We start from the raw sequence: 19,161 nt of genomic DNA, 5'->3' as shown, positions 1-19,161 counted from the left end.
TGCCTGTTTTATACAGAAGTTAATGTCAGGGTGTTGAAGAACTGGTGGCTATGTTTAAGGACAGATTTAGGGGCTGGAGAAATGGCTTAGTAGGTAAAAGCAATGGATGTTCTTCCAAAGAACCCCAGTTTGAGCTCTGTCACCCACAGGGATGGTCACAATCATTTGTAATCGTGGTTCCATGAGGATTCAAAACCCTTGTCTAGCCTTCATAGGCACCAGACACACACATTTCGCACAGACATGCTCGTAGGCAAACACTCATGAATACATAAAATAATCATTAAACATAAATAAATAAATAAATGTATGTATGTATGTATGTATGTAAAAAAAAAAGACACCGAGGATTCTGCTAATTTATGTATGGATGCACAGAGGTATTTTGGGGCTCAAGTGGTTTGACTACAGTTTCTGTAGCTGGACAGCTTCCACAAGAAATATGGTTAGGGCCTATATCGGGCCAGGCAATCTTTTTATTCACCCAAACTTTTTTAAGACCCCAAAAGTGAAGAGTTTATAAATATGTCTTATGTTTAAAAATAGACTTGGTCTGTATTGATAAGGGAGAACCGATCTTTGGGCCCCTCCTTTATTGTGTATGGAGCACATGAACTTGACTGGGGAGCCTTAATATTTTTAAGCCCCCCTTGCAGCTCTATGTCGCCCTGGTTCTCCGTTCTGGGCTGGAGTGAACCCTTGTTAGTGGACACTGAAGGCCCGCAGCCATAGCTCCTTCCCCAGACTCTGCCCCAGCCAGGTAGGATGCCAGGAGAGAGCAAGACCAGGTGAAGCCATGACACCTCTGTCCTCAGGTATGTCTGTATCGCCATGGAGGCGCTGGACCAGCTGCTCATGGCCTGCCACTGCCAGAGCATCAACCTCTTCGTGGAAAGCTTCCTTAAAATGGTGGCCAAGCTGCTGGAGTCGGAGAAGCCGAACCTGCAGATCCTCGGTACCAACTCGGTAAGGGGTGGGCCTGCGGATGCGGACGCGGACGCGGGCGCAGACGCTGGTGCAGACGCGGATGCAGATGCGGACGCGGGCGCAGACGCGGATGCAGATGCGGATGCGGATGCGGGGTGGGATGGGTTAGACCACCTCTGGGTCCGGCCGCTCCATCCTCAGTTGCTGTCTGACTACCCTAACCCATTGGTTCTCAACCTTCCTAATGCTGTGACCTTTTAATACAGTTCCTCCTGTTATGGAAACTCCCAACCATAAAATTATTTTGTTGCTACTTCCTAACTGCAATTTTGCTAATATGAATCATAATGTCAATATTTCATATGCAGGACACCTGATATGCAACCCCTATGAAGGTCAAGACCCACAGGTTGAGAACCGATGCCCTAAGCTCTATACCTCTTGTTTTATTGTCTCTCTTTGTGTGAGCAAAAAGGTGTTTTGTGTTTTGAACTTCAGTAAATACACTATTTATGGAAACATATAAGAAAACATGTCCTAAAAATGAGATTTATCGGAGCTAGAGGAATGGCCCAGGAGTTAAGAGCATGTACTCTCTTACAGAGGATCCGGGTTTGATTCTCAGTACCTGTCTTGGGCTGTTCAGAGACAGCCAGAACTCTCGCTCTTGAGAGATCCGGCCATCTTTGGGTTCCGAGGGCACTCATTTGCACAGAACCACACATATACACACATACTTAAATATGATACAATACGTCTTTTCAAAAATAAAATAAAATCCATGGGCCGGGTGTGGTGGTGCACATCTTTATCCTAGTACTTGGGAGGAAAAGGCAGGCTGACCTCTGTGGGTTCAAGGCCAGCCAAGACTGCATAAGGAAGCCTACATCTACAAACAAATAAATAAATAAGGTTCTGCTCTTTAAACTGGTAACCTCTGATATATATTACCCCTAATGAATTGTCCCTGTAAATAATTTTCATTGAGGGCTGAAGAAATAAAAAAGAGGACAGAACTTGGGTCATTCTGATGAGAGTAGGATTGCCCGGGGCACTTGTGACTCATCTCTCCATGGGGCACCCTTTGAACGCTGGTCTCGGTCACATCCTTCAGAGAAAGACATGAACACACGATCAAGACCACAGAGGAGCGGGAAGACCGCAGGGAAGCAGCGAATGGCCATGGGTTTAGTTCTGTCCTTTCTGGGCTGGGTGATTTTCATGGGCTTTGGTGTTTCTACCAAAAATCTCGAGTGGGTTGAACTTGGACTCTGTGGGTCCCCTGGGCTCTGTTGCTGGTTACAGAATAAGTAGATGGACCGTGGCATGCTATGATTTATGAGAGAAGATATAATAGGGCTTGATGAGAAGTCCCACTATTGTGTTTATCTAAATGTTCACGGATGTTCTGGCTGCTTTCTTTAATCTCTTGCCTTTTGTCTTGGTTCCTCCCCTTAGTGCATACTTTAAGCTTAAATTTATATGCAACTAGTCTATAGCTTTAGTAAGTGTGTGTGTATGTGTGTGTGTGTGTCTGTGTCTGTGCGTGTCTGTGCGTGTCTGTGCGTATCTGTGCGTATGAGTGTGTGTGTGTGCGTGTGTGTGCATGGGCATAGACATTCCACAGTGAACATGTGGAAGTCAGAGGACAACTCACAAAAGTTAGTTCTCTTCTTAAGACCTTGTTGGTCCTGGGGGTTGAACTTGGGTCGTCAAGCTTAGCAGCAAGCCCCTGGACTTACTGAACCATCTTGCTCTAAATTTTTATCACACAGGTCAGGAATTTTCTTTCCTCCTGCTCTACGGAAGAGTTGCTTTAACAGAAGAAAGTCCTCTAAGTTTCCTTTGCAGGACCCAACGCCCTTCCCTTCCTTTTCCCTTTTCACCAGCTGCCTTTGACAAATTACATACACTGTAGCAAAGGGTGAAGCCCTTTGTCATGTTGCCCCGGCAACAGCTTCTCGGACTGCTTTAGTTGTCTTGTTTAAGATAACTACAGTCTGGGAAAGAGCATCTGCATGGAAAATAAACTAGACGCCCTGGATGCGTGGAGGCCGCAACTACAGAGGCAGGCGGTTGGCCGTTCTTGTCTCTCTCAATGCAAATCCTAGCTTAGGACAGGTATTCCTCGGAATTCCCAGTGATTTGTCACCTCTGACCAATGAAATGGTGGCTGTGCTATGACCATGAAGATTAGCAGGGTTGGCCACACTAAGTGAGACAGGTGCAGTGGGCGGGGATTCCTTCAGAGGCAGTCTGAGCACTGTCCTTCATCTGGATGTTCTGACCAGCTGCCAGGACCCTCAGAAGAGCTCTGCTTCACATCAGTTTAGACTGTAGACCATTTCAGACTGGGACCCTGGTGCCCACCTTGCTCTGCCTTGGGGTGGTTGGCCTGGGGGTGTCACGATGATCTTACAGGGATCTGAGGCTTTGTGGGAGCTAAGGAGTCTGGAGGGAGAGAAAGGAGAGGCTTCCAACTCCTTTTAACTATGTGTTTTAGGCACTGAATCGCTTTTAACTTAGTTAAGGTTTTGCTGTCAGGAGAAGAAAAGAGAAAGCAGATATGGTAGGATACGCTGTAGCCACAGCATTCAGTGGGTCATGGCCAGAGGATATTGAGTTTGAGGCCAGCCTAGGCTACATAGTAAAGACCTTATTGCAACAACAGCCATTAAAAAAAAAAAAAAAAAAAAAAAAAAGTAAGGAGAAGCAGACAGTATAAAAGTCAAAACAGCAATGGCTATGAGACCCTTCCTGTCACTTGACTGTCTTAGAGGGGCAGAAGTACTTCTTCCCCCCCCCCGGGGGGGGGTAGAGGCAGTGAAAAGACCTTCAGCCCCAAGGCTGCAAGAGAAGTGAGGTCCTGCCTCTGCCCCAAGTCCATCTACTGCCCTGTTTTTGACCATGGAAAGTTACCGAGGACCAGAGCCATCTGTAGAAGAGGGAAAAGCTGACTCTGCTTGGAGACACTTTGTTGGTGCCAGAGTGTACGCATCCAGGCTTTGTCCGGCCCTGGGAGAGCTGTTTGTGCAGAGTCACTATTTGGAGTAGGCTCCCTCTTTGTTTACCAAGCTCTTAATCACCCCCGGTTTTCTGCACATCTGTGAGAGGCATTGTGAGGGCTGGTGATCCACTCCAGCAAGCTTGGTGCCCTGTGTTACAGAGAAAGAGCTGGAACTTTGAACTTGAAGGGGTGGCCCTAGCGGTGTTCCTGGCCTTTGAAGTGTCCTGTGTTCCGAGCTGTCAGTTTGTTGTCATGGAAACCTTCTTCACCACTGCTTTATCAGAGAGAGAGAGAGAGAGAGAGAGAGAGAGAGAGAGAGAGAGAGAATCTCAGCTTCAACCAATGTCTGGTACCATAAATCTGCTCTAAAACCTATGTCTGGAGAGCGCACAGTCCCCAGGGGCAAACCTACTACTACTGTTTCCCTAACCAGACACAGTATCAAACTGCCCTCTAAATTCCTATCTCTCCACCCATTGTTAGCACAGCTCTCAGTCCTCCGCAGAGAGGCTTCTCTGTATGGTGGATGATGGTTGAGGTGCCCAACCACAAATGGAGATTCCGTATTACCCCCCTTTCCACCAAGGCTCAGGAACCATCTCAGAAGAGGGAGGAGAAAGATTGTAAGGGACATAGATAGGGAGGACCAGAACGAAACAGGACCAAAGGGCTCATCCACTCCCAGCAACTGTCCCTGTCTACTCAAGATCCGTACAAGAGCAAACCAGTCTACAGTCCGGCAGGGAGCGGGGAGAGGCCTAAAGAGCCCCAACCCTCGCTTAGGAACTATTGTTAGTTGGTGGCTTCTGGGAGAGGGAGATTCAGGTTTGGGTGGGGATGAGGGTTTGCTTCTTTCTTTGCTTTTTAATGGTGTGAGCTCTGGTAGGTTGACCATGCTCCAATGGATGGCCCCATACCCATGAGTATAGGAGCAGCACAATTGGAACTCAGTGAAGTTTTAGAAAACAGAGGACATGTTGGGATGCTGTGGGAGGCATGGAAGGCAGAACCGGGAAGAATCAGGGACGGGGGCAGGGCTGAATAAAAATGCTGTTTGCATGTACGAAATTCTCAAAAAATTAATAAAAAATTTAAAACTATAATAAATGAGATTCAAGGATGCTGTTAATTTGCACTTAGGGTAAAGTTAACTTTCAAGTAGTTAAACAGATACAGTTTGGCAATTAATACGAAAGTATATCAACTGGATACTTTGAGAAAAGTGTAAGTTTTGTTTGTTTGTTTGTTTGTGTTTTTTTGGGGGAGGGGACAGGGTTTTTCTGTATGTAGTCCAGGAACTCGCTCAGTAGACCAGGCTGACCTTGAACTCAGAGATCCACCTGCCTGTGCATCCTAAGAATTGGGATTAAAGGCGTGTGCCACCACTGCCTGGCTTCAATATGTATATTTTTTAAACTGTCCAATATTTAGGAAATTGTAAGATGTGCTGTAAATCTAAGCCCTCTTTTTGAGGTGGGATCTTATGCAGTCTCAAACTTGCTCTGTAGACTTCTCATCCTCCTGCCTCCACCTCCTGAGTGCTGGGATGACAGCCTGGGCTGCCACACTCAGTTTATCCGGCTCTGGGGGCGGAGCCCAGGGCTTATGCTGCTAAGTAAGCACTCTGTCCTCTGAGCTCTATCTCCAACCCATTAGTCTAATCTTCTTGTAGAGTTGTTTGGGGGATGCTAGCATTTATGTCATCAAACAAAATAAATTATATTAGGTTTTTTTTTTAGCAGCTTATTTTGTATGTAGCGCTTGCTTCTCTGGGGGGACTTGATTGAAATGGATTCCCTCTTTAGAGCTGGAAGCGTAAGGTGCAGTACAATCCAGCAGCTGAGATGAGATGAGAGCTAAAGCCAGGCACAGAGGCAAACACCTGTAATCCTAGCGACTGGGAGGTAAGGGGAGCAGGATCAAATTCAAGGCCAACATCTGCCACACGAAATCCTGTCTCAAAGAGAAAGAGATGAGGAGGGAGGGAGTCTACCAAAATGTGTTTGAACTCCAAGCACGCCAAACTCCAACTGTAAAATGTGCTTCCAGTTTTCATGTCATATGTTCAGATTTGCTCTCCTGTTCCAGATCTCGGTCAAGGAGGTGCTCTGTGCTTTGACCCAGCTCCCCCTCAAGTCCCCTCATGTGCCAGCTGCTCCCCAGATGTCTGGGTCTGTGGCTTTTTTTTTTTTTTTTTTTTTTTTGGTTCTTTTTTTCGGAGCTGGGGACCGAACCCAGGGCCTTGCGCTTCCTAGGTAAGCGCTCTACCACTGAGCTAAATCCCCAGCCCCCGGTCTGTGGCTTTTTTGTAGCAGGTGCTTGGGACACTCAGAACCACGGGGCAGCATGACTGCCTCTCATGTACCTTCTCTCCCTCTGTCCGGCAGTTTGTGAAGTTCGCCAACATTGAAGAGGACACCCCCTCCTATCATCGAAGCTATGACTTCTTTGTGTCCCGATTCAGTGAAATGTGCCACTCAAGCCACGATGACTTGGAAATCAAGACTAAGTGAGTACTGGGAGTCAAGGGGCCTCTGGAGTACCCAGTAGTCTCACCAAGGGCCTTGAAGGGCTTCAGCCCCAGATGACCAATCTGCCTTCCTTGACTCTCCTTCAGGCCGCTGCTGCCAGAGTGGGTGGCTGTCAATCAGAATTCCCAGCAGATGGGAAGGGGAGGAGACAGAAAACAGGGCAAAATTTAAGATAATGGTCTCCTGAGCTGAACTTGAGGGTCAAAAACAAAACTCACAAGTGTGTATGCACACACAAACCTGCCACTCATGCATTGAACACCTCAGAAGCAACCTGCTTCCCCATATCTACAGCCATCAGTACAGCCCAAGTCCTCATAGTGGTTCTTCCTCACTCCGTCCTCTGGGTCCTCCCACCCACTCTCCTTCAGCCATGCCTCCAAGGACACACGGCCCATTCCAGACCCAGAACTTTCACACAGTCCTTCCTCCGTGGATCTCACACCTCAGTGCTTCCCCTCTGCCATGGCTTTGCTCCCATGGGTGAAGCCTGCTTGGCTGCCCCCACACCCACTCCTTCCTTCTGTGCCCCCACCATCACATACCATGATTTTTCATTCCCCTCTTATGTCTCTGATCCCTGTCTGCCTCCACCCACTAGCTGATAGGCTACACAAGGACAAGGCTCATGTTGTTTATTAATGTATCCCAAACAGCTCAAAACGCACGAGGAGGAGCGAGCCTTCGTGGGCACTCAAGTCTCTAGATCTTGAGCTGAGCTCCTCTCCTGGCTGTAGAGATGCTCAGGGTGTGGACGTGATTCTCCTTACAGAATCCGGATGTCAGGCATCAAAGGCCTGCAGGGGGTAGTGAGGAAGACAGTGAATGATGAGCTGCAGGCCAACATCTGGGACCCACAGCACATGGACAAGATCGTCCCGTCGCTGCTTTTCAATCTGCAGCACGTGGAGGAGGCAGAGAGGTGAGTGGCGGTAGGGTTCGACTCTCCGTGAGGGCACTGCCCTCACACCCAGGCTCCTGGAACACGCCTGGCTTGGGCAGGAAGGTAAAAGGCAGCTACAAGGCCAGGAGTCTTGGCTTTGTGGCTTGTTCCCCCAGTGAGTGCGAGCCTGGGTGCTTGGATGCTTTGGTCTGTCTCCCGCCAGCTTCCGAGCCCCTTCAGTTCTTAAGAAAGCAAGCGCAGTATGGCTCAGGGCTGCCTGAGTGAGTGTACAGGTAAGCTGGTCAGCACACAAGGGGCTGAGAGAGGCTTAAAATGCCTTCTGTGGTTCTAAATGTTAAAGCCGTTCCCTTGGAACTTCCCCATCTTGCTATGTGATGCCAATTCAGATCTTAAAACATGACTGACCAAGTGACAGCCACTCAAGAACTGGAGACACTGGATTTTTAACCTTAGAGCCTCCAAAACTCCAGACTCATCCAGTCCCCCGACCCTTACATATCCTCTCCCTCTCCCCAAGCCCCCCCACCCCCAAGATGGAGAGAAAGGTTTCTGTTGCTGTCCTACCTTGCTTTCCTGCTTAGATGCTCAGTAAAAATGAACCAGCAGAGGAAAGTAAGTGTTGCCCCCTGGTGGCTATTTCTGACATAACAGCTCACTGATCGGCTGCTTTGCTCTCCTAGAAGGGGAGTTCTGTTCAGAGAAGGTTCACTCCGTGATTTGCGTACCATTAAGTCATGCCCTAGCCAATCACCACACCTTTATGCTTCTCTTTCACCCTTATCTGCCTCTCTTTCCTCTTTTCAGTTCTCACCCCTCTCTTTCCGAACCCTTAGATATATCTAGACCCTTGAGGTCTGTAGGGCTCCCAGAGGCAATCCTGGCTCCAAGCTGTGAACCCCATCCATTATATAAACCACATGGCTCTGTACCCACAGCCGGTCTCCCTCGCCCCTCCAAGCACCAGAGAAGGAAAAGGAGAACCCGGCAGAGCTGGCTGAAAGGTGCCTGAGAGAGCTGCTGGGCCGGGCAGCCTTCGGCAATATCAAGAACGCTATCAAGCCTGTCCTTATGTGAGTCCAGTGTTCCTCCCCACCCGGGAAATGCTCTACTCCCTGATGACTGTTTCAAGTCTCTTCTTGCCAATGGCCCCAGTCCCCTCTCTCTGCCATTGTGAGAAGAAAGGAGAGTTGGCCTTGCTGACATGTTATGGCCAAGCCAATCCCTTTTTGCTTCATACAGCTAGGCTATCACAGTGGCCACCTGTATGTAGTTTGTGCTGATTAAGAGGAGGGGTACCAAAAACTGTACAAAGGTGCCAACTTCATTGCTTGTGTCAAGCTATAGAGCCTGTATACTGCAAACCCCTCCTTGATTGGGAACTGCCAGGGGCTCTTGGGAGGTGTCCCTCCAAGTTCATCTCTACTCCCTACCTCACTGGAATTCTCCAGCCACCCATGTTTCCTCCCTCACAGCCACCTGGATAACCATTCTCTTTGGGAGCCCAAGGTGTTTGCCACCCGTTGCTTTAAAATCATCATGTACTCAATTCAGGTATGGTAATTTCCCAGCTCCAGCCATGTTACCCCATACGCAAGGGTATTTCATGGCACTGGACCATGCACAAGGCAGAAAGCCAGGTGGGCTCTGACTTCCCCCAGAGACCCCCTAGCTGCCACAGATCATGATGTATCATCTGGCTGGGAAGGAATTGCAAGGGGCTCTCTGTTTAGTGTTTGTTTAGTACGTCCTAGGCCAGCATTTTTATGAAATGCAAAGGAAAATAATTCCTAGAGAAAATTAACAAACAGCCTGCGTTCCCTGAGCGCCCCGATTACAGCGGGCTTACTTTCCTTCTGGCCTTCCTCTCAGGAGCAGTGTTATCAAGACAGATCTTGAATTGGCACTGGGCTCCCAGCCACACTTTGTTGAACCACGTGGCTTCTCATGAGCCTTGCCAGTAAGATCTGGGGACAGGGAGAAATGAAAGATGATATTTTGAAACGGATTGCTGGCCGCCTTTGAAGTAAAAGGAATCAGGAAAAATGTGCAAACGTAGATTCCCTGGGATTTGGCTCCGTGTTTGTGGGCTGGGCTGGGGGTTGGGGCGGGGCGGGTGCTGCAAGAAAGAGAGCGAGGTCTGAGTGCCACCTGCCATGTCCACTGGCTGTGGTTCACCCTCAGCCTCTGGGTGCCAGCAGAGGGCTACCGGGCCTTTGGGGTGGTTGTTTGGGGACCAGCACGTCTTCCTCCCCCACAGCCGCAGCACTCCCACCTGGTTATCCAGCAGCTCCTGAGCCACCTGGACGCCAACAGCCGCAGCGCGGCGACAGTGCGCGCCGGCATCGTGGAAGTCCTATCGGAAGCTGCAGTTATCGCTGCCACCGGCTCTGTCGGTAAGGGGGGGCCGGAGCAAAAGGCAAGGGGCGTGGGAGCGGGGAGAGGGCGGGGGGCGAGGTGCAGGCGTTGGATTTAGGACCAACTAGCTGCGCGGGGCTGGGCTTGCGGGAGAGTAGGAGGGATTCTTGTCATGATTTATGGGGCCCTCCCCCTTGGCGCTCAGGGCCCACGGTTCTGGAGATGTTCAATACCCTGCTGCGGCAGCTGCGACTCAGCATCGACTACGCGCTAACCGGGAGCTACGACGGCGCTGTGAGCCTGGGCACCAAGATCATCAAGGAGCATGAGGAGCGCATGTTCCAGGAGGCGGTCATCAAAACCATCGGTGGGGAAGCGGGTGGGGTCGGGAGGAACAATTGAGGCTTGGGGGCGGGCTCCAAGAGAGTTGGCAAGGATCTGGAGGCGGGGCTAAGGAAACAGACCCTGTGAACCAAGGCCTAGGATAGGGTGGTGGAGATCTGGGTGAGGCTTGGAAAGGGGCAGGAGTGTGGGGAAGGAGAGGGACCCTGTGAGGCTTGGGAAAGGGAGGGGCTCAGGGGGAGGAGCCTGATGAGACTTCAGAGGAATGAGGCCTTAAGGGAGAGGACCTAGGGCGATGCCTGAGACAGGATGGGCCTATGGGAAAATAAAAGACTAGGGCTGTGCTAAAAGGAGGGACCCCGGCAAAGCTTGGAGAGGGAAGAGCCCTAGGGGAGGAGTTAGACTGGGGTCTAGGAAAAGGAGCTAGAAAAGAAAGGGATCTTGGGAGGGTGGGGTAGGATCAGGACTAGATAGAGATGACCCTTGTGTGAGGACCAGGCCTCCACCATAGCATCTGCTATATGGCTGTCTAGCGTTGTTTTATTTAGGGACACGGGGGAAATGGAGCAGCTTATGACACATATGCCTGACTGGCCCTGAGCAAAGGCATCAGATCAGTCTGGGTTTCTCAGCCAGGCTTCCTACAAAGGCAGTCATGTGTTCTCGTCTTCATTCCGCATGCCTAGTGCATCCACTGTGGTACCACTGGAGGAGGTGGGGATTAAAGGGGAAAAAAGAGGAAAGGAAGAAGGCAATGGAGACTATTTGCTCCCTGGATGTGACGGAAATATGGAACCACAAGTACCAGGGACTCCTCCCTCTCAGAGGTCCATGTGCCTACGCCAAGGACTCATCACCCGAGAGTCAGGAGCGACAAAACCATTGAGCCGCCCTGCCCTGGGCCCTATCCCCCAGTAAAGGAGCCCAGATGACAGTAACAAGAGAAGGGCTGGCATCTGGAAGAGCCCTCTGGAGTCCTTCATGCTCCCTCCCCAGGAGGCGGTGTCACAGCAGCCTGCCAAGGCAGATCTCTCTGGGCCTACACACCCCCGCACCAGGGAGCCTCACTGTATCCATTCAGCTGATATATGCGGAACCTCTCATGATCTGTCCTCTTCCTCTCAGGCTCCTTTGCCAGCACACTGCCGACCTACCAGCGCTCAGAGGTGATCCTCTTCATCATGAGCAAAGTCCCGCTGCCTTCCCTGCATCACCCCGTAGAGACCGGACGGACAGGGTTAGTCCATTGCTTCCTTCCAGCCTACCCTCTCTGGCTCCTGGTTGTCCTCCCTGACTTATGTGGCTTAGCTCTCTTCTCTCTTGGCTCAAAAAAACCCCTTAGCAGAGGGGTCGTAGGTCCCGTGGCAATTTTTCAGGCTCCCTCCTATAAACGCCCCCACATTAGGGTAGTCATGGGTCCCTGGTTAGAAAACTGGTGAGGAAGGTGGGGCGTGGGGGGGAGGGGGGGACTCGCTGGCGAGCACTCTATCTCTATTACCATCGCGCTGAGACCGTGTCTCTGGCCTGCAGGGAGAACAGGAACCGGCTGACCCAGATCATGTTGCTGAAGTCCCTCCTTCAGGTGAGTCCCCACTAACCCGTCCCTGCTCTGCCTCTGTGGGACACAGCTTCTTTCAGGGAACCAAGGCGGTTACTTCCATGCTGCGCAGATATGCCCAGCCGTTGAAGGGGCAAGTGAAAGGCCGAAACCCAACCTGAGCCCCATTCAGTTGTTCAGAGCCAGGTGGAAACTCAATGCTTCTCTTTGTTAATAGTGATTCTGTGTGCCCACTGGTAGCCTTGTCACTAAAAACCTTGTGGGTCTTGAGGTAATTCCTCCCCATCTGCCTCCCTGGTGTCCTTCACCAAGCCCTGTACCTCTGTTTTCCCCATTTCTCCAACCTTCCAGACATCACCACCTCCTTCCTCCATGTTTCCTATATGTCCTAATGCATCTCGGCTTTCGTTGCTGGGGTCTAGTTCTGTTCTTCCCAAACACCATTCCCACGCCCACCTGGTTAAATATGCAGTTTCCCTAGGGGGCGTGAGTGGTCAGCCCCGGTGAGGTTCTGAAGTCTGTATTTGTGTGTATGTGATTTATTTAGGAGACACCCCCCCCCTCACCCCCGCAGCACTGGCTTGGCCTTGGATCTTAAATAGCTTATACTGGCATTGGACTCACGGTCCTCCTTCCTGCCTCAGTTAACCAAGTGCTGGCACTATGGGCATACCTGAACTGCCATGTGCAGCATTGAAATTTGCCTCTGTAACAAGCTCCCTGGCCCAGCCTAGACTTTGGACATCTCACAACTAGGTTATTGTCTTCAATGTTTCTAAGTCCACCTTCAAGGGTCATAAATACCAGAAGAACTTTCTGGGAATGCAGTTTCCTATTTTGCTCCTCATTTCAGAGAAGATCTCAGTTTCTAATATCAACATCTAAAATTCCGACTTTTTAGAGCAAAATTCCCAGGATCTTTCTCTCTATAGACCAGTGGTTCTCAATCTGTGGGTCCCGACCCCCAGAGCCATTAAATAACCCTGTCATGGGGGTTGCCTAAGACCATCTGGAAACACATTTTTACACTATGATTCGTTACAGTAGCAAAATTACAGTTATGAAATAACAACGAAAATAATTTTGTGGTAGGGGGGTACAGCATGAGGGGCTGTACTAAGGGGTCGCAGCATCAGGAAGGTTGAGAGCCGCCAATCTCATTGTTCTGTTTTTTGCACCACCCAGCTCCCAGCTCTGCTCCCAGCATGCCAGGGTATACAGATCCCGCACTCCATGCAGGCCTTCCCTCTCCTCTTCCCCTTCCCTCAGCCTTCTGCTCTGTTTGCTTGTTAGCGGCTTTGCTTTGGGGATTGAAACCAGGTCCTCACTCATAAGTAAATGCCCCACCACTGAGGGTACTCCAGCCCCACTCAGTGTCCGTCCGCAACGTCCTTGTTTTTATACTTCCCCCATCTAGCTGTCTGACCTCTCCATGGTCTCTGATCCTGTAGTCTTGCTGAGTTGGCCCTTGTTAATTTGCACCCCGTGTCGTATGGAGAACACCCATATCTTCCTTCAGAGAACCCTTGATGTTTTAGGGTTGGGCTGGGCTGGCACCATGGAACCTTGAGAGGTACCAGTCTGCAAAAATGGACTTAACAGGAAATACCCCTTGGGACCTGAGCATTTAGTATCATGTGTGATGTATCTGTTTATGCCGACTGATTTGGGTCAGAAGGTCCTATTGTCACAGGGCTGTGTCAGGTATGTAAGTGGAGTCTGCCAGGCAGCTGTGACTTCCTCTGCCCTCTAGTTCTTGGGACTCCAAGTCTTAACAAAGCATTGTACACATTGTGGACGTTCAGTTGTTCCCTGACTCTTTCCCTTCTCCGTTCTCATTCCTTTACTCACTTTTAACACTTACTGCCCCTGCGTGCTGTCCCCATACACCTACATGTCAACTGAACTGTACTAAGCAGACTTCCCAGGTGGCCCCTCAGAGCCCGTGAGAGGACAGGATGGAGGATGAACACTTTACACCAGAATCCTCCTGGCTGCTTCCCCAACTCACCTCTGCACCGAGAGAGACCGTGTTCCTAAGTACACCTTCCCCGGGCTTCCTCACAGGTATCCACGGGTTTCCAGTGCAACAACATGATGTCAGCCCTCCCCAGCAACTTCCTGGACCGCCTTCTCTCCACTGCCCTCATGGAGGATGCAGAAATCCGCCTCTTCGTCCTAGAGATCCTCATCAGTTTCATTGATCGTCATGGCAACCGCCACAAATTCTCTACCATCAGGTGAGCCCGAGTTCTTTCCTTCAGTAGATGTGTGATGGGGGCGTGGGGTGGGGGAGGCAATGAGACCTGTCTTCTTGGCCAGTCACCGCACGCCCAGGTGGAGGACAGTTTGAGTGCAATGAGATCCGCTAGGATGTATCCCTGACTTTGGCCAAGGAGAGGGGGGAGCCATAGTGTGCTTGTGCCTGCCCTGAGGGCTGGAGAGAGTACTGTGGGGATTTGAAGGTGGAATAAGAGGTACTAAGGGATATTGGATATTTCAGGTCTAGGGAAGAGGAGGGTGTAGGTCCATTGGCACTGAGGATTTGGAAGGAGTAAAGGGAAGAAGGGTGTAACCAGTCTTTACCTATGCCCAGTTCCTGAATAGTGACTCTGGGACTTATTTATTAATAAATGTCTAGGCCATAAGCTTGGGCTCATTCCCCGACTGGCTCATAATTATTATTATTTTTTTTTTTTGGTTCTTTTTTTCGGAGCTGGGGACCGAACCCAGGGCCTTGCGCTTCCTAGGCAAGCGCTCTACCACTGAGCTAAATCCCCAACCCCGCTCATAGTTTATATAACTTGTTTATTCCATGCTACGTGTGCCACGTGGCTGGTTACCCTTCCTCAGTCTCGCGTCTGTCTCCTCAGAGTCTGGGAGATGAGTCTCCCCACATTTCTCTCCCAGAGCTCTTGTCTTTCTACTGGAGCTCCCACCTCTTATCTCCCGCCTTTTGCTAACAGGCCACCAGCCCTTTATTGACAGGCGTTGCTTCCGCACAGTACACAGGAGATTCTCTCTACAGGAGAGAACAAACAGCATGAAGTTTGAGGGGGGTGGGGATGTGAGAACTCGGGAGGAAATGGAGAGTCGAGGCTGAGAATGAAGGGCGACCCACAGCCCTGGAGACCAAACTTAGTGACACCGTGAGAACTCAGGCTGGCCTCCCACGGAGGCTAACAGCTCCTCCATCCCTTCCTAGCACCCTTGGTGACATCTCAGTCCTGAAGCTGAAAGTGGACAAGTGCTCCCGGCAGGACACTGTCTTCATGAAGAAGGTGAGTGTCACCACAGAACACACAAGCCCCAGAGGAGGCCGGGCCTACTGCTCCCAACCTTCTAGTCTCTAAGTCACTGCTTGACCACTGGTTCCCGAGCCTGCGTCCTCCCTCCTTCAGTTGGCCCCAGTTGCTGAGAATTGAGATGGGGCTACTACCTCCCCTTCAGTGGGGCCTTCCTCCCCACTCTGCGCCCACCCACTGACCATGGCTGTCCTGTCCCCAGCACTCCCAGCAGCTATACAGACACATCTACCTGAGCTGTAAGGAGGAGACAAACATCCAGAAGCACTATGAGGCCCTCTACGGCTTGCTGGCCCTCATCAGCATTGAGCTGGCCAATGAGGAGGTGGTGGTGGACCTCATCCGACTGGTGCTGGCTGTTCAGGTAGGGCTGGATGTGGGGCTGGATGAGGATCATGGGGAAGGGCCTATAGCCAGGCACAGATAGGAAGACTCTGCAGCCATTACTTGACAGTTTCTTTGGTGTCCTGGGACTCTGGTTGGTTATGAAGACCCCAAACCATGATCTTGTCTGGGAAGCCCCAGAAACTAATTCATGGCTCTTGGTCATCTTTAAGTTCATCTGGAATCATCCCTGAGTCTCTAAAATTTCAAGTCCCTCATGGGGTCTGAATGCTAACCCCAGAAGTTCCTGAGAGAGCATTCAAAAGCCCTGAGCTATCCTGAAACAAATGTGTTCATTAAGAATCCTTTCACTCGGGGCTGGGGATTTAGCTCAGCGGTAGAGCGCTTACCTAGGAAGCGCAAGGCCCTGGGTTCGGTCCCCAGCTCCGAAAAAAAGAACCAAAAAAAAAAAAAAAAAAAAAAAAAAGAATCCTTTCACTCTTGGGCTGGAGAGATGGCTCAGCCATTAAAGGCTAGGCTCACAACCAAAAATATAAGAATCCTTTCACTCTCAGATTTACTTATTCAGAATTGAATTGCCGCTGGTGCTTGCTTAAAATACATATGGTGGCATACACCTTTCGTCCCAGAGACAGGCACATCTCTGAGTTCAAAGCCAAGCCTGGTCTACAGAGCTAGTTCCAGGATAGCCAGGCTCCTCAGAGAGACCCTGTCTTGGAAAACAAAAACAAAAAAAAAAAACAAACTAAAACAAATTGCCCAAACTAGAAAAGCCACACTGTCTCAAGCCTGGGACCCACATCTTTAACAAGTTTGCATTGTGATTCTTGGGCAGCCAGTCTGGTATTCAACAGGACCTGAAACCTTCAAGGTCTGCCCTGGTGGAAGTGCACTGCCTTCGAGGTGGGTCCTTCCAACCTCACAGGTTGCAGGACATCGGGGTCCTGAAGCCAAGTAGGTATCATGTTCTTGAACTTACTGACAGGTGTCTAGGTTATCTTTGTGACCATGCTAAATCCTGCAGGCCAACCTAGATGTTGCAGTTTCCTCTATTCACCCTAAGAGATGGAATTTTCAATTCTCTTGAGTCCCAATCTCCTGATGGTGCCCACAGTTTTTAGCATATGGATCCAGTTTAACAAGCCAAAAACCAACCAGCCCAGCTTCAGCTATGGTATGGTTAATGGTAATGAGTAGGGTTTGACAGTGGTGCTCACTACAGCTGGAACCACAGAGTAGGGAAATGCGACCATCACCTCTATGCTTAGTAGGGATTATTCAGGAGCCTCCAGACCATGAATTATCCCATTAACCATTTTCTCTAGCTTTTTAAGGAGGACCTCTGCCTCCCAAGGATGTGGGACAAAGACAGTCTAGAGAGATGAGGCATCTCTAAGAAGCCTGGGGAGAGGTCAGGTGGGAGCGTGTAGATTTTAAAGTGTCAGGGAAAAGCTCTGTAAGCCTTATCTGCATTACCACAGGATGTGGCCCAGGTCAACGAAGAGAATTTGCCTGCCTATAACCGCTGTGCTCTCTACGCTCTGGGTGCAGCCTACCTGAACCTCATCAGCCAGCTCACAACAGTGCCTGCCTTCTGTCAGCACATCCACGAGGTTGGTGTCATCAGGGGCCCAAGAGCCCAGTGGGCCCTTGAGCGTTGTCTTTGGAAGAAGTGTGGAAGGGCTAAAGATCCTCTGTCCTCGGCCTATGAGCACAGGGGTCTCATCCCTGCTCCCTCTGTCCTCAGGAAAGCATGTGACCTATGCTCCTGCAATCACTCGGAAGAAAGCAATTTCATAGGAGTTCGGGGGAGGAATGGGGATGTGATTCAGATGGTACCCAACTAGCGTTCATAAATCCCTGGGTTCAGTTCCCATCGCCGCATAAAACTGGGTATGGTGACATATGTCTCTAATTCTCAGCCCTCAATAAGTTTCAGTGGTAGAAAAACCTTGGTCTAGCAAGGTTAGGGCCATCCTGGGCTAATAAATAAAGTTTTGGGAAGCTAAGTGTGGTGATAGAGACTTGTAATCCCAGCCATTCAGGAGGCCAATAGTAGAGGATCTCCAGTTCAAGGCCATTCTGGACAACACTGAAACTGTCTCAGGATGAAAGCCCTCGCTTGACCCTGGAACTCATTTAAGAAATCCAAACATATGGGTACAAGCCTAAATCCCAGCATTCCTATAGCAAAATAGGGGTCCAAGACATAAGCTCATGGGCTAGTATATGGTACAGTGGCAAAAGCAAGAGAGACTCGGCCTCACCAATGTGGAAGGCAAGAACCAGCTCCCCAAACCTCCACAGGTAACCCTGACATGTGCATGCCCCTCCTCAGTTGTTGCATAAAGGTCTTTTAAAACTCTCTGAAGAGGGCTGGAGGGATGGCTCAGTGGTTAAGAGCACTGGCTGCTCTCGCAGAGGATCTGGGTTCAGTTCCCAGCACCTATGTAGTAGCTCACACCTGTCTGTAACCCCAGTCCCAGAGGATGTGATGCTCTCTTCTGGCCTTCACAGATACCATACACATGAAAAAATTCTGAATTATTTTGGGTGGAATCATATGATGTCTAGGATTAGGTTTAAAATTCCAGGTCTCTGCTGACCTACACTGGCTGGGGCATGAGGGAAGGTGCTGTGTCAGTGAATCAGAGACTTCCCAAGAGTGTCGGACTTTCCCAGGCTCTGAGCTGATATGGGAGTAAAGGAAGCCCTCTTCACTGGAAATGGTGGGGCTGGTTTCTGGTCACCCTTGCATAGCTGCACGCCATCTTTCCCTAGCTTCTCACTCCCTCAGTAACGTTCACATCTCTTCCCCCCAACACTTGCAAGGGCTCTCGAGGAAATCTCAAGCCATCCTTGTCCATCAGATGCAGACTCACCGCCTGCAATCTCTTTTCACTTGTGTCAATCAAAAGCACAGGCATAAGGCACAGTTGACAGAATCCCAGTCTCTTAGGGACGAGTGCCTTGTTCTTGGAGGACACTCGGCACCTGTGCGTCATCAGTGGCGACAGCCTTAGCAGCCACTTGTCTCCCCAGGCAGCTCTGACGATGGCTGGGGATCTGGATTCTCCCTGGAGAAGCTCTCTGCACTGAATCTCCAAGGAGGCTGAGGGGGAGGGGACTTGCAGCTCTTCCTGTCATCTGCTCTGAGGCACCTCGCCCAGTTGGACCTTCCTCTCATCCTTTGTTTCTTTCCAAACTCCAGGTAATAGAGACCAGGAAGAAAGAGGCACCATACATGCTTCCTGAGGATGTGTTTGTGGAAAAGCCGAGGTAAGGACAGTACCAGGCATGGCGGTATGAGGCCAGACAAAGCCAGGGGTTTAGGCATGTCCTGGGCAGAGTTCAGCTTCATCATTACTGTAGTCCTTCCATGGCTGCCATGCTGTCAAACCTCAAACAGGTCATTATGAGCCAGTTCAGGGTGTCACGCTGCATAGGAAGTAATGCAGCCTCCAGGAGCTTTGGTCCAACCCAGGGGCAGTGCATTCTAGAGGAGCCGTCTCTGACAGGACCCTGCCTTCAGATGGTGACGTGTCAGTGATGTCGGGAAAGATATTTTGGAACAAAAGGTGTCCAACCACAGGACTTAGCCTTCTAAACTGTGGCCTCTCCACACACTAACTGCAGGAGAGCAGTAATGCTGGGGTAGGGGATCTATGCAGTTCAGTGATAGAACACTTGCCTAACGCACATGCATCCTGGGTGGAATCCCACACAGAGCATCACAAAAGAAAAAGATTCAGAAAGTCCGTGATGCTTTGAAAGAATATTTAGTGTGAAGAATGGTTATCAAATAGTGGCAAGATAGATCAGTTGATAACGTGCTTGTTTCATACCATACATATGAAGCTTGATCCCCAGAAACCATGTTGTTACAA

General features: G+C 50.2%; 1 protein-coding gene across 2 annotated transcripts in view; it reads left to right on the top strand.

Moving 5' to 3' along the window:
- The window catches only part of Efr3b (EFR3 homolog B), a 75,825-nt gene that overhangs the window by 44,051 nt on the left and 12,613 nt on the right, over window positions 1-19,161 (top strand). The window contains exons 3-16 of one of the 2 annotated variants that reach the window (XM_039113097.2): window positions 816-966; window positions 6,322-6,443; window positions 7,238-7,387; window positions 8,305-8,439; window positions 8,842-8,920; window positions 9,654-9,762; window positions 9,930-10,091; window positions 11,192-11,303; window positions 11,597-11,648; window positions 13,692-13,864; window positions 14,830-14,905; window positions 15,132-15,293; window positions 16,756-16,887; window positions 18,486-18,553. In XM_039113097.2, coding sequence (XP_038969025.2) covers window positions 816-966; window positions 6,322-6,443; window positions 7,238-7,387; window positions 8,305-8,439; window positions 8,842-8,920; window positions 9,654-9,762; window positions 9,930-10,091; window positions 11,192-11,303; window positions 11,597-11,648; window positions 13,692-13,864; window positions 14,830-14,905; window positions 15,132-15,293; window positions 16,756-16,887; window positions 18,486-18,553 — 1,683 coding nt within the window. 2 annotated transcript variants of the gene reach the window in all.

This window comes from Rattus norvegicus, chromosome 6 (assembly GCF_036323735.1).
Source record: "Rattus norvegicus strain BN/NHsdMcwi chromosome 6, GRCr8, whole genome shotgun sequence".
NCBI classification, from domain to species: Eukaryota; Metazoa; Chordata; class Mammalia; order Rodentia; family Muridae; genus Rattus; species Rattus norvegicus.
This window is presented reverse-complemented; position numbering and strand designations above follow the sequence as displayed.